The sequence below is a fragment of the Dermacentor silvarum genome, chromosome 4, assembly GCF_013339745.2.
Source record: "Dermacentor silvarum isolate Dsil-2018 chromosome 4, BIME_Dsil_1.4, whole genome shotgun sequence".
Classification (NCBI taxonomy): domain Eukaryota; kingdom Metazoa; phylum Arthropoda; class Arachnida; order Ixodida; family Ixodidae; genus Dermacentor; species Dermacentor silvarum.
In genome coordinates, this window is record NC_051157.2 from 210,486,400 (window position 1) to 210,502,459 (window position 16,060).

General features: G+C 44.9%; 1 protein-coding gene across 2 annotated transcripts in view; it reads left to right on the forward strand.

The window, feature by feature from the left end:
• Nucleotides 1-606: 606 nt before the first annotated feature.
• LOC119450923 (pseudouridine-5'-phosphate glycosidase-like) overlaps nucleotides 607-16,060 on the forward strand; it is a 99,137-nt gene continuing 83,683 nt past the window's right edge. The window contains exons 1-3 of one of the 2 annotated variants that reach the window (XM_049666347.1): nucleotides 607-785; nucleotides 3,947-4,053; nucleotides 11,126-11,237. In XM_049666347.1, the coding sequence (XP_049522304.1) occupies nucleotides 3,963-4,053; nucleotides 11,126-11,237 (203 nt within the window). In that variant the 5' untranslated portion in view covers nucleotides 607-785; nucleotides 3,947-3,962. The remainder of the gene's footprint in view (nucleotides 786-3,946; nucleotides 4,054-11,125; nucleotides 11,238-16,060) is intronic. The other variant, XM_037714389.2, reaches the window with a different exon arrangement.

Here is a 16,060-nt window from a genome sequence, read left to right on the forward strand (position 1 = left end):
TCCGGAGAATATGCTCGGCCGGAGAAGGACAAGGCAAGCCGGTTTCCTACCGCATAATGGTTTCTGGCAGTTGAAGCCGTGCATGGAGCAGTGTTTGTAGCTCTCAGTTTCAAGACGCCTAAGCGCTGGCTTGATTTGCCACGCCACCGTATAAGTTCTGTAACAAAATTGCTCAAATTTTTAAGCGGATGGACGCGCTCAACCCATTTTTCAGCTGATAACTTCTGTTCGCAGTAAAAACAGTAAAACAGCCTAATCGCGAGCATTTCCGGAACAAAAGATTGGTCACTCCAGGTGCGCGTACAAAGGCCGATAATGTGGTGGGCGGAAAGTGCACTTGAATGCGAATACCGCGCCCCTGCCTTTTGTGTCCTTCACTTTTCGTCTTCGGTGATGTCAGCCGTAATAGGAGCGCCGAAAAGGAGAGAAAACAGCGGGCGACGCGACCTCAGAGCGTAAACATTTCTTGTTGGAGTCCCACGCGTGTCCTGCGACACGTTGCCAACGTTGCTGTGGCGGAGTGCTGGCTTTCGAGCGTGTCGCTGTTGCTTGAGGCTGTTATCAGGCACTCTCTCCACACGCACTTCCTATCTGTTTTCCCTTACCCCGCACTCGCGACGAATGATAGCCGAGCGATCGCGTGTGACCGCGGTCGCGTTCACTGCATTGTCGCACACCACGCTTTCCGTCCCGCGGCACTTGATAGCTCTCTCGAACAACGGTGATCCTGCACTGAGCCCGTTTAGCCATAGTAGCACTTGACGGTGTGCCGGAGACCAGTATTTGTAAGTACAATGTTCTCTTGAATATTTGACACGCTAAGCAGTTGTTGCTAAGCCCATTTACAGAATGAAATGAAGTGCAATTGTGAAACGTGTTTAGCATGCCTGGGCAAGCAGTACAGGGTGCAAAAATAAGGAAACTTTTGTGCCATTGCATGTCGTCGAAGAGCTTGTTGCGTTACCGAGATATAAAAATAAAACGCAATAACAAAGCAGAAGTCACCGCAGTCAAGCAGTTCTTCTGACTTTGAGGTAGTGTATTTACTGCTTGTCTCGAGGGCATTAACCTCTCGGACACAACTACCACTGCAGTGTCGTTGGAATTTCACTAGATAAAGCGGGTACATTTCCATGAATTAGTCAGGGACAATTTCATTAGCGAAAATTAGCAAACATTTATTAGCATATATATAGCGCACAAACTTCAAGCAGTTGTGCGATGGCACACTTTACCGGTTATGTTGGCCTTTGAATTTACAAATTGCTGAGTTAACGTATGAACACAACAGCTATGCTTTTATGCATGTTAAGCCTCTAAAGGTGTTTGCACGAGCCGTAGCAGGACCAGTTGAAGCTTTGAATGCCTGATTGAGTTGCCGTTTCTCGCTGCGCCTCTTTTATGCTTAATATTGGAGGCATACTTATGGAACGATTCATCATCTCAATCCGCATTTTACGCGCTTTAACGAACAGCAGGCAATGTCGCAAGCTTACCTAGCATGCTTCATTGCTGTTGTGCTGGCCAAAAAAAATGCGTGGTGGTGTTCTAAGCGATGCTTGGGCTCAGGAACAGCTACATGGACACGTAAGCGGCGTAGACAACACGATGATGTCTCGAAGCGCAACGGCTTTTCACACATTTCTTTCTTGTCAAGGCATTGGACCGCACGAGACAATATTGAGAAAAAGCAATACAGCCATTGCAAAAATGATTTCTCAGTTGTGTATTATGTAGGAAAAGGAAACCTTAGAAAAGCAATATCTATTTCAGGCCCAAATAAGTTATACAGTTTCAAATTTTCTTTGAGAAGGCGGTACCAGATTTTGCACCTGCTGATACTTGAACGCTTTCTTATCAATTGTCACAAGAGTAGCCAAGAGGTCGGAGCGGGGGCTGTGCTGTAAATTGGCTAGCAGATTATATGCTACTCATTACCCGACATTCAATTTGAACGCCACATTCTTTTGTAAAAAAGTGGAGGGATGTCGGAGCATCTTATACTCTACATATTTTGGTTTTGAGGAACAGTCGAGTGCCTTTATAAAAGTCACCTGTGACCACTCCTGCAGAAGTATAATGAAGAGCAAGAACGGCAAAGTATTCGAAGCAGATGTACGCCATCCGACAGGTCGTAATAAGTGGCAATATAAAAGTACCACAGTGAAACACTCACGTTTGAATAGTTTTTTGAACAGCGCAAGAATGTCACTGAAATAGTTTAGTGGTTGAATAAGAAAAACTTTATTTCTGCAAATGAGTATTTTGTTAGCGTTCGTATGACCATGCCTATTTAAATCGGGCATAGCTATCGGTCGTCACAAAAGTAAGCCGGATGTGAGATCCCACACCTGGTGACTTAATGAGAGATGGTGAGGTTTATGTCTTTAGTAGTAAAGAAGGGTTGTCTGACCTGCAGTAAACTTTCTGGTATGTTTCTGGTAAAGGTAATTTATTCAGAGAAGTATCTGCCAAACAAAATAGTTCATATGAAAATAAGAAGGAAGTGAATGGGGGGAAGCGAAGTGTGACTTTTATGCATTTTTTGTGATGCCATGGATGTGTGCGTCCTTTTATTATAAATAAGAAAACGATGAATGTCTGCTGTATTTAAAAGGAACAGTTTTGCAAATTTGAACACAGTCATCAGCAATGGCCTTGGACTTCCTCGTTGCAGATCATATATGTTACCTTAGGATGCCAACCGCCATTGAAGACGTATACATTAAACGATCGTACTGAGACAGATTCCTCTGTGTATTTTGGCGTTTATAGATTATACCTATTAGAAGGCTAGATAGCTCATAATATTGTCACGTAGTAGTGACGCTGAAGAAAGCAGTCGTAAAACTCTGTATGACGAAACTGATTCTTTATTCGGCGAAACCATGCGGACATAGTCCGCATGGTTTCATTACGCGTAAGTCGATTCATTACGCGTAATTACAGCTACCCATCTAGCATAACACAGATTAAACAAGGCCTTGCACTCGAGCCACTAAAAATTCGTCGTGACATTTCCCTTTTATCACTTTTCCACAAACTCATACCCACCAGCATGATGCCATCTGTTCACCTTAATCTAGCTCATCGAACTTCACGCCGACTAAATAACAACTTTAGCTTATCACGCATGAACGGTGAAACCGACGCTTTCAATCCTTTCGGCCCTTCCACGAGCGATTCGTTTGTGGAATGACCTACCAGATGATCTCGCATCAGAGCGGGATCACGCAAAGTTCTTAAACAACCTAAAAAAATATTTATGCACCGAAATTTGATGTATGGCGTTTTCGCGTTCACTCGTGCCTACAATGCTGTTACCGGTATGCTTTTCTTTTCTTTTTTATTTGCTTTTATAGTTTTGGCGATGCTTTTTTCACCTGTTTTAATTTTATCGTCTGTGTACAGTTATTTGCGTAATACTTCTTCGGCAGTTATCATATCTTGTTAAACTGTTGGTGTTTAAATAGTTGCTTTATATTATCTTTTCTGTAACGCCTTCAGACACTACACTTTGCTGTTTTAGTATATTTTGCGTTTCTCTGTTCGTGTGTTCACTTACATCTGTAATAATCAATATTTCACCTATGTGTATTTCTCTATTCTGTACATGCTGTATTGCCCCCTTACACAATGTCCCACGAGGGCGCTGTAAGGTACTCATAAATAAATAAATAAACTCATCCTGTTCATCTCCGTCAGTGAAATATTTCAGCTGAGCGTACTAATCGGGTCCGTGGAACCCACCAATAGGGTTTTTTTGACAGTTCAGCTGTCTTCTCGAATTCGTTATTACAAAACATGCTTTTTCTTCAAGCAGCTAAGATTTGCAGGGTAATTCGGGGGGAAAAAGTGGCCATTCGCAGAAATATATGTTAATAGTTTCATAATACCGATCTGAAGCAGTAATGTTGCCATAACTGCACATATGCTTGTACGCTCGATATTTTCAGACGGACATGCCTCTGCGAACGGGCTTGAACGTCTTTATTCGGCGCTGGGCTTGCAGTTCGCCGAAACACACCGTGCAGCGGCGATTCGTTTCCACCGGTAAGATTCTGCGTGCGTGCAGCGCACTAAAATTGCTTGTTATAACGTCTCATTTCATAGAGACGTTTCAAGACAAATATTGCGTACGGCGACAATAAGTGTAGTTCCATTAATAAAAAAGAACCCTGAAGAAAACAACTTATCTCCTTGAGTAATCCAGCATTACGCAGCCACTACAGGAAGGATTTGTGCACAATATATATACGAATTGCATTGGATATGCCGGCCATGCCATTCTAAGTCGCGAATCAGCATGAAACAAAGCCGTATTCTGGGAGTCTGTAAATATTGCATGTTTGCATCCCATGGACGCAGCTGAACATCGTATTGAACAGTTGCACAACTCACAGTTCTGCGCCGACAGCACCGCCTCACAGTCGCCCATGAGCAAAAATCATAGCGTCTCTACAGCCGCAATTATGCACTATGTTGAGAGGTGATTCCTAAAATTCGCGCCTGGAAACAGAAGCATTGCGAAAGCTGTGTCTACCCTTTAAACAAGATGACGAAGTGGCAAATTTAGCGGTACATTTTTTCGAAGGAAACTTTTTTCTATTTCCTTGCATCAATTTTTCATGTTGATTCTTCAAAATGAACTTTCGTATCCAGTAAAATTGCATGACGGCAATAAAATTGCTATCTTTCGAGCACATTGTGATGTTCTGAGATGGTTATATTGACTCGTTGATTGGCTTAAGGATTATCACGTGGGTAACGTCCAGCTATGTGGCATTTTCGTGAACATAATTTTCATTCTGTCAAATCGTCAGCAGTTTACTATTGCAAATAAGTACCCTTCCTCCATAACAGAAGTTACTTCTGGCGTTCCACAGGGTAGCGTCCTCGGTCCTTTGCTTTTCCTCATCTTTATTAATGACCTACCACACAATGTGTCGTCCACTATAAGAATATTCGCCGACGACTGCATAATTTATCGCCCAATTAAAAGTTCAGACGATCATCTCATTCTTCCGCAGGACCTTGAACAAATTATTAGCTGGTGCAACAAATGGATAATGACTCTAAATACTTCAAAGTGCAAAGTAATGTCGTTTACCTGGAAGCCGACAACTTCATTGTATCCATACAATAATAATAATTTCCCCGTTGCAACGGCTAATCAATATAAGTATCTAGGAGTGCTATTCATATCGACTCTCTTTTGGTCAGAACCACGGTGTAAGAATATTTAGGTGCTGACACTGTGCGCGAGCGAGCGTCCAGATTATGTTCGGCCGCGCGCGGGCGCACCGAGTAGCTCTGCTGCGAGCAGATAGATGGCGCCGCGGCCAGCGGTCCCAGCCTAGCGGCGCCGGCGGCTTGGCATTCCTCTGCCTCCGCTAAATTTTCGTTCATGGTGGAGTGAGTAAATCTCAAAACGCAAAAAAATCGTTATTTCACATTAAAGTGATAAGTCTACCAGTCTTCGCTAACATGAAGGTTCCTTGTGCAGGGCGTGGATGACGTGAACACGAATCAATCGGGCAGCACTCAAAGCCCACTGAAGTTACTCTCGCGCGCACAATTTGTTTCCTCCGGTCTAGCCGTTCATCCAAGCATAAAAAATGAGTGTTAGCCCACGTGCTACCCCTCGATCCGAAAACAATAGTGACTGCACCAGAAAATATATTTCATGCTTATCGCTGCTTCCATTCACACTCAGAAAATCGTTCAATCATCCTTGCGCGAATTCAATGTGGCCGCGATGTAAATTAAGAAATGAAACGGCGCAAGCTTGCGATATGCATTGCACTAGAGCAAAGTGGCTGTTCATGGCTACAACTTAAGATGAGAATGCACATCAGCTACTCTTTCAAATGGGAATTTATTAGGCGGGACGAAGGGCAGGCGTCTATCTTGAATTAGAGCATCACTACCACAGTTTACTGATGAAAACCTGAGCAAATGCCTTTTTTTATTCCAATTCCACTTAACATACACCGTGTATATTATTCATTGGGCTTTCGTCCATTGAGGACTGAGTGGCTCTTGCAAGATCTAAAAAAAGAGGTGACTTTCTTTTTCTGAAATTGCCTATGAGAATGTGCCAATGTAAGCGTGTTTGACAATGCATGCTACAGCCTGTCCACAAATACACACCCATCCACCACACAATAATCCCATAGACCTTTTTTTTTGCATAGACACAATACGAAAAAACTTGTGCATGAAGCAGCTCGATAATTTTAATAGGTGATAACCATCCCAGAAGCACGCGGTCTCATACACTCCAACAATGGAAAAATATTGTATAAAAACATGCAAGCGTGTAATATACACCGCACGCGCATTGTAAAAAGAATTCAGTAGCCAGGATGGAACAAATTCGAAAATCAGGACACATCTGCACAGAAAACAGCAGTATTTTACAGGGAGCACAAATATTTCAAAATATGCAAATGTCACGTAGCTGGACAGAACCATAGTAATGTTGTTGCCGTCCCTTGGAGATACTCAGTTATATTTTACATTCCGCCAAATGAGATAATTTGTTTTATTTATTGATCAACTTCTCAATTATTATAATTAGATTAAAAGTGTCAATGAGAAAATTGTAGAGCAACATGAAAGACTCCAGATACAGCTTTCTATTGCTCAATACGCGCTACGTAGAAGTTTTTCCGAGCATGAAAGAAGCTCACGAATACACGCAAAGTGCCTCGAGCGGCCAGTCGCGCGACAACATTGCTGTATTCGCGGGTTTCGTTCACGCTCGGAAAACACTTTTATGTATCACGTATTGAGCCACAGAAAGTTATATTGGGAGTTTTCCACGCTGCTGTAAATTCTCTCGTTCACATTTTTTATCCAATTAAAGCTTTAAAAAGTTGATTAATCAATTAAGAAAATAGTTATGTAATTAAGCGGAATAAAAAATAATCTGAATATCTCCAAGCGACGGCAGACAAAATTACCTTGGTTCTGTCCAGCTACATGACATTTACATCTTTTCAAATCTTGGTGCATAATAGTAAACCACCCAGTATATATCTTGTACATGCAGCAAAATTTGCACAAACTACTGCGGCACACAGGAGGTTCTCTCTTCCGCAGCGGCTTTCGAGGTTTATTTGACCGTGTGAGGTTCTTTGGACAGTTTGGAAATAAGGTGGGAATCCTTTTATCGAGCGCTCCGCGTAATATTGCCACGTGTCTAGCGCGGCGATGACGATGACATAATACACATCGGCACTTACGAAAAACATAGCAAGAAGAAGAAGCAGTGAAGCGCGTGGCATTTTAAAACCGTCCGTTCTTGTTATTGCCTCTGCCGACAAGTGCGTTTCGTTTGGCCCTCGAGCTTTCGACGTCGTGACAATATGCCATCGATATCGTATCCTCTGAAAAATGGCTGGTGGAGACATGGTCGGTAGGCGTTATAGTTCGGTCTGCCCTCAGATTTGCACGGCGCCACTGCTCTAGACGACCACTGTCGGACGGCGCTTTGAATAAAGGCACACGCTCCGCACAAGTCAGGTATCCAGAATTGCAGTTCGGAACGAAGCATTTTCTAGCCATTTCAAACGACCCTCAGAAGGCCGCTGCCACCTTCGTCGAGGGCCCGTGGCGACAATACCCAAGCACAAGCTCATGAAACGAACGCGAACAAAAATCATGCCTTCAAAACAGCGCAACCGCACATGCAAGCAGGAAGACGAAGCAGCGGCAGCACGCGCCTTGCCGCCCAGGCTGGGACCGCATACCGCAGCGCCCTCTACGACGGCGACGAACCAAATGCAACCAAGCCGAACATAATCTGGACGCGAGCGAGCGGCGCTTTCGCGCGTGTTGGGGGGAGAGTGTCAGCACCTCTCCTTATTCTTACACCGTGGTCAGAACACATCACGTCCATTTCAGCTAACGCCTCCCGATCGTTGGGTACCTGCGACGCAACTTAAGAAATGTCCCTTCAAATGTTCGCAAGCTAGCCTATGTAACTCTCGTTCGGTCCCAGCTGGAGTACGCGTCTCCCATTTGGTCCCCTCACCAAACATACTTAATTGAACTCCTAGAACGGATTCAAAATAGGGCAAGCCGTTTTATCTTAAACGATTACAGCTACCAGTCCAGTGTAGCTCAAATAAAACAAACTTTCATTACAATCCCTGAACACTCGCCGAGACATTGCCCTGCCAAGACTGTTTCACAAATTCATTCATTCCACTCGAGCACCGGCATGCTTGAAACGACCCTACTCCACGTCACACAGGCTTCATAATCATTTCAGCTATGCCCGCATTTATGGTTCTACACAAGCATTCCAATACTTTGCCCTACCTCGTGCCGTGAGGTTTTGGAATTCTCTCCCGGATACCATCGCATGCCTGTCCAAGCATGATTTATTCCGTGACGCCTTGACAGACTATATGTCTAATAAAATGTGAAATTTTAGCATTGTCGCACCACGCATTCTTGTATTTACACTACGTTCTTGCACCCTATTGTAGCGATGGTACAGTTATGTCGCCGTGTATACCGCAATCTATGTCGCGTTAGTACTCCGGTTGAGGATCCGGTTGAGTTATGTCAATTGCTACTGTTTTATGTATGTCAAATATTCTATGTATTTTCTGTGTGTTTTCTATGCATTGCCCCCCTTACTCAATGCCTCAATTGAGGCATGTAAGGTATTTTTAAATAAAAAATAAATAAAAAATTGCGTGCCGTTGCACCCTCACATTCAGAGATTTGCGATTTGCCCCACATTTTCTTTGTTGAGACTGATTCTGTAAAAAACGCTGATGACCGGCCATGTGCACGGCGCCCCGAATGCGAATGTATGGCCGCATGGTCCACGTTTCTGGCCGTGCGGCGTTTCCTTTCTACATTTGCTTCGCTCTCGCGAGGTATTTACATTTGAGTTTTTGGCAGTCATTTATTAACCAATAAGCGTCTATACGAAATAATAATAGTCGCACAATAAACAAGCTTGTTGCGACGTTTCACGCTTTTGATTAATCTATTTTATCGTAAGATTAATGCCTTGTTATATCGCTAGAAACCGTGTTAATGAAGGCTCTTTAATTTATGAAAGTGGTGGTGCCTTGAAGTTCCATCTCGAGATTTGACTAATCGAAATAAACGAAAGGTGGCGGCGGGCATTTGTGTAACGCAGGCGGCCACCTAGGTTGAGCGCGTGGCTACAGCAATATTTGGCTGCTTGTCTGCAAGTGCATTACAGCTTGTTCGCTTAAGTTTCTTCAGAAAGCGATAACATGTCCTTCAAACACGCAATCCTTACATCTGGCTGGTCACTGGTGCTGTTTCGAAGTAGAATAAAAGCCGGTTGGCTCCCAACTAATACAACACTGGGACTTGATCCCGCGACCTCGTGCTTAGCAGCGCAACACCATAGCTGCTACGCCAACGCGGCGGGCAGCACCGATTGTAGGGACGATTGTGCAAGAAATCAATCCGCCATATGCCGCGGATGTAAAAAAACAAACAAACAAACAAATACAGTTTGAAGCAGCTTGCCAGTTGACAGCGGATCCTCACTCGTCCTCTGTCGCTGACGTCGTTCTCGATTTAAACCTGTTCGCGGCCTTGCATGAATTTCTTATGCCAGGCAAACACACGTGGCCTTGACAGTGTTTGCTACCTGATCTATGCCGTCAATTGTTATACTACACACCACAAGTTAAAAAGCTAGGCACCACAAATTACGCCAGCCATAATTTGTGGTGCGTAGCAAGAAAATACCAAGAAAGAAAAGAAAATAAACTTACCGGTCGAGGCGGGATTCGAATCCGCGCTCCCAACGCGACCGTCATAACCACTAGGCTATACATCCCCCTTTTCTTTCTTTATTGCTGGAACTTTCACTTAGCAAACACCAATTGCATAAATTTTTGCTAAAGAAATCAATACATAATTATGCATATACACATACTTTCAATCTTTCATGCATAAATGTTGTGCGGTCAGTCACAATTTGGCGGGCACTGTCATGTCATGTTTAAAATTCTTTTAAAGTTGAGAGGGGCTCAATCCTCGTCATCCAATCCGGGGGGCATTCTTGATCTTTAATTACGTCGATGAGTTTGCAAACACCCTTCCGGAAAAGTAGTCGTGCGGGTCTTCGGTCAGGCTCAGAAAAAAAAAAAACTTGCCATTCGAGCCCGCCATAAACAGTGGAGACCCATTAGCATCATCATCATCATCATCATCATCATCATCATCATCATCATCATCCTATATTCTATGTCCACTGCAGGACGAAGGCCTCTCCCTGCGATCTCCAATTATCCCTGTCTTGCGCTAGTGTTAGCATTAGCATAATGAGGTACAAAGGCAGTCCGCCCTCATTTTCTATAGTTAAAATTTAATACTTAATGGATTTAAGGGCAATTCTTTCTTTAGTGTTCCTTGAAGAACGTCCCAAAAATAAACCCCTTCCCAACAATGCAAAAAACGTGGTTGGTTGTTTCCAATTGTTTACAGTTAAGGCAATTTGCTCCCCAACTATGCTATACATCCACGCCTACAGAGCATGCATTTATGCGAGCCATATGACTGCGTTCGAGCGTCGTCGTCTTCTTCCCCAGCTGGCGCGTTCGTACGCTCGTGCTCTGCGATGATAAGTGGTTCTTGAGGGAAAAGGAAAGGTTGGCGCTATCTTCTGCAGCCCTTGATGGAGCACGGCTCAGCGCCAACGGGGAGGGGTAAGTGGGAGCGAAAGAAGGGATAGAGTGGAGTCGCCATGGCTGGGCGAAGCAAAACCGGCAGGCATAGGCGGCACGTATCAGGCCGAGATGGATTGCTCTGCGAGGTGAAGATGTTTTGCGCGCTTTGAGAGCGAGAGAGAGACGCATTCACAGAGCGGATCTCCTGGACCGTGGTGTCGGCATTGGAACGCGGTGTCGGTGTTGCAAGCTGCGCTAAGCAACGCGCATTGACGGCCGTAAGTCCAAGAAGCGCGAAAATAAATTATCATCATCATGATTAATTAGATGAAAAGTTCGCGCGCACTTCCGGAAAATGCTTGGCTACGATCGCCAAGCTTCGCTGTTTCAAGCGTTGCGCGGCCGAGTGCAAGGTTAAGCGTTTTTTTTTCCTTTTTTCATTTCAGGCCCATTCGTAGTCTCGGAAGAAGTGTCGGCTGCACTGCACGATGGCCGCGCCATTGTCGCACTGGAGACAAGCATCATGACCCATGGAATGCCCTACCCGGAGAACATCAGGTTCGTCTTGATTATGCTCTTCTGTTTAGGTCTCTGTCTGCACGCAAAACGAAGTAAAGATGGAAGAACATAACTTTTTCAAAAGTATTTGCATGCATCATATTGACCAGTTGAGTTGGGCTTTCGTGTTGGCCACGTTCACTGTCACATTACTAGCACCACGGGCACAATACCCCACACAGCTTCCAGAATGTTTAATTTACGGAAATAAAGCAGACCATTAGCAAAAGGGCAGCAGTCGTTAATAGTAGAAACATAAACTCGCTATTACCATTTCATACACTTCCTGCTTGTGTAAGAAAGCATTTTCATTCGTCAATATTCATAATAGCTTTTAACTGAAGCATAACTACGATTCGGCCTAGTTGGAACAGATTCATTTTTAAAACTTCTTGTGCGCAAACAAACAGGGACGAAGAAAAGAAGTAACACAAGGACGAGTGCTTTCTAACAACTGGTTTTATTTTCGAAGAACCACCTGCTTGAATCCCCACAGATCTGCGCGATCCAGTCAATAGAACACGTCAATAGCGCATTTACCAGAACTTGTGATAAAATGCCGTGTATATCAGCGGTACCCTGTCAACATAAAAAAAACAATGTGCATAAAACAAGCACATAAAGCAAAAATGCGTTAAAGATATGATGACAGGAGCGAATTCTCTTTATCTAACAGTGAAACAGAAGGACTGATGCATTTTTCCTTTAGTTTTGGAATCCAGTGAGCTTCCACAATTTATCTCGCGGTTTGATTTATATGCCTAAACAACATATCGGTGCTTCCAAGACAAGGTGAGCACACATGTTCTTGACAATACTATTCCAAATGCGTACTAGGGTGACCTTTCAGATTACACAAGTGTTCCCTTAGTCTCGTGTTAATGCATCTCGCCGTCTGCCCTACGTACACATGACCACGCGTTACAGGAATGTGATACACAACGTTCTTCGCGCCATTGACAAATTGTTTCTTACGCGGATATTTATTACTACATACTTTCTTAGCATCATCCTTACTTTCGAACTTACTTTTGACCTTGGAACACCCACTACCTCTTTTGTTTTTTTGCCGAAAACACCACTTTTCGTAATTCCCAGCCACCTTTTTAAGTCTGAGTGAAAGGCCGTGCACATACGGAATCGCTGAAACATTAGAAGCTAAATCTGTCTGCCTTTGATTTCTTGTGCATAATTATTTATCCTGTTTAAGTTTTTTTCATTAGTCTAGCGCATGACGCCAGCATCACAACGAGAGGGTACCCAGCCTTTCTCAACCGATCAACTTGCTCAAGAAATGCAATGTTTATAGTGTGGTAACATGACTTCAAAAACGCTGACCGGAAACATGAAATGACTATGCCATTGTTCACAAGGCTGGAATGGTTTGAGGCATAGTTCATTAGCGGTTTTCCATCTCGGGGTGAGAAGGACCAACGCACATGTTCCGGTAGAAATTCTAACTTGACGTGTTCTTGTGTTCTTTGGGGTAGCAGGGTCATAAACATTCACAAACAGCAATGGTCTTGACATCCTAAACGACGGCTCACCAACATATTTGCGTGGCACAACGTACAGCAGCTGTCTCGATTTAGCTATCGCTTCACGATGTCTTTCGTCTTCGGCTGCGTGGTGCATAGATGCTGAAACGTACGGCAGGGATCACCTACCTACTTATGTACAATTGAGATGGTTTACGAGAATCCCTAATCCTCATGCGCAACGCACTGACTGGGATGCTTTTCAAACTGGAAGACTCCTGCGGCTGTATACCGTCTCCGCAAGAGATCGAAGAGCGAATCACAGCACCAATGCACGCAACAACAGGCATCGTCGCAACATCAAATGCCAGAACATCCGTTGACGTTTTATATGAACAGCTGCGGGCAGTCAGTCGTCGCGCCGAGAGGAAATACAAGCTAACTAAATTGATATCAGACTTGACGTCACGCCGTGTGCAAAATAAAATTCAAAGACACTTAGAAAAGCTCGACAGACAACGTTGGAAGTCCTTTTGCACCAGCCTGGACCCAAGAAAACCATTATCCACGATATGGCATGTTGTACGAGCCTTGCCATCTACTCCACAACAACGACGTTCTTCCGAGCTCTGGCTATCAGTCAGATGCGCAGTGACAGGGAGATCGCAGAAGATTTCTGTTTGCCTCTCTCCGGCTCTACAACAGTGGTATTTACACTGTTCAGGTGCGCTCCACCAACAGTGGACGATCGTCTCGACCTTCCATTCACACTGCAAGAGCTACGTGCGGCGATCTCTTCTTCAATACACTCAAGTGCGCCGGGGCCTGATGGCATTACCTATTCTACCCAACGCCATCTGGGCCCTCGGGCGACTGAAGAGCTTCTGCCTTTGTATAATCTCTCTTGGACCTCGGGAACTGTGCCTGCACATTGGAAGACAAGCACGATCGTAGCAATATTGAAGCCAGGCAAGTCACCCCATGATATGCTTCCCTACAGACCAGTGGCGCTTGCCAGTTGCATAGGAAAAACCATGGAACGGATGGTTGTGATGCTTCTAGAATGGTTTTTGGAGAAGCGTGATATATATCCAGAAGCGGATGACAGGTTTTCGAAAGGGTAGGTCGTCAATCGACAGCGTTATTGACCTAGTACAACTGTTGAACATCAGAAACGTCAGAGACGATTGATGGCTGCTGACTTTCTGGATATGAAGGGTGCATTTGACAATGTTCTACGTGATGCAATTTTAAATGCCCTTGAAGAATATGGCATTGGTGGCCGTATGCATCAGTGGATAGCCAGTTATCTTCGAGAGAGAACTATATTTATGACCACTGTAGACGGTCATACAAGGAACCATCCTGTCTACCGTGGGGTGCCTCAAGGAGGTGTACTGAGCCCAACCTTATTTAATGTTGTTCTCGTTGGACTCGTCAAAGAACTTATAGGCGCAGTCTCGGTCTCTGTGTACGCAGATGACATCTGTATATGAACCACGAGCTTAACGCGCTTACAAGTACAAACGAAGCTACAGCGTGCAGTGTCAATAACGTCGCAATACCTAAATAGTCATGGGCTTCAGCTCTCGCCGACAAAGAGTGTAGCAATGGCATTTACGCGGAAGTCAATGGCCTGCTACCCCGTCTTGATTGATGGCAAGATTATACCTTCGATAACCCACTTCAAGTTTCTCGGAGTCACCATCGACCGTGACTTATCTTGGTCGAAGCACATATCTGTATTGAGAAAAAAGCTGGACAGCTTTGCACAAATTATTCGACATATGTCTGTAAAATCGTGGGGGCCATTCCAATCATCTCTTCTGCAGCTCTACCAGGCACTTTTTGTAGGATACCTCCGCTACAGCGCGCCTGTACTTTCTCGGATTAGTTCATCTGCCGTCCGCACACTTGACAGAGCTCAGGCTCACGCACTAAGAATTTGCCTAGGATTACCACGATGTACTTCCACATGGGGCACTATTGCAGAGGTACGCGCATGCCCAGCTCGAGTTTATCTGCAACATGAGCCAATGCGAGTGCACTTAAGGCTACTAACTAGGCATAGTAATCATTCACTGACAAATGTCACGAGTATACGGCCTGACGCCGCCTACTCAGAAGCCGTTTTATCGCAACGGGATCTACAGCCGTCGGACTTCGCATCGCATGGCATACCGGAAGCTCCACTCTGGACGATGGCAAAGCCGACGGTGAAAATCTCAATCCCCGGAATAACTAAAAAGTCGAAAATGCCGCTTGCTGGTCTCAAACATTTCGCGTTATCCTACATTGCTTACAGGGACGGATGTACCGAACATGTTTTTGCAAATGGTTCTGTTACACAGACCTCTTCCGCGGCAGCTTGCAGGGTACCTGCAATGGCGCTTACGCAGCGGTTCAAGATAGGACACAAAACATCGTCTACAGCAGCTGAGTTGACCGGCGTTCGAGAAGCAGTCCGCTGCATACTGCAACAAAACCTGGCTAACTGTACAGTGTTCTGCGACTCAAAACCGGCGCTGCAACTCATAAGCAATTATATGAATCACAGAAGCCCATATAGTCATCTAATCTACGACATCATGGCTCTGCCTAATGAGGCGTCTCAATTCGCACATACCATTGCGCTGCAGTGGATTCCCAGCCACTGTGGAATAGCCGGAAATGAGCAGGTTGACGCGGAGGCAAAAATTGCGCACACTGACGGGGAGATTATAAAACTTCCCTTTTGCCGTTATGACATCAACGCCTTGCTACACAACTCCATCAAAAGGTCTATGGCGCGTCAATGGGACAACCCCGAATATCGCCAAGAGCGCCTCCATAGACTTGACGCCGGTTTGCGATTCCGACTTCCACTTCGGATGCGCAGAGGCCAGGAAACACTGATCCATCGATTACGGCTTGGTGTGGCGTGCACTCGCAAATGCCTTTACCAGATTGGGCGAGAACGGGACCCTGATTGCAGCATCTGTCACACTCCCGAGACAATAGAGCACATACTTTGCGTGTGCCCTCAATATGCGACCGTGCGAAGGACACTAAAGCGTAGTGTTGACTGTTTGGACACCCGCCCCTTTTTGGAAGCAAAGGTTTTAGGCGCGTGGAGAAGCATTGATCATGCCCAGCGCACCGTAAGATCACTTTGAACTTTATGTGTGAGACGGGCTTAGACGGTCGTCTCTAGGAACTGTGCAGTGTGCGAAAGGTGTTTGTGCAATGACGTTTTGTGTGGACAACACCACTCCTGCGTGTAGTGTGTGAAAGGGCACAATCGCGTATTGGACAACGTGTGTATATGGTAGCTCATTGTACGATATCATAATCACCTGCCACCTA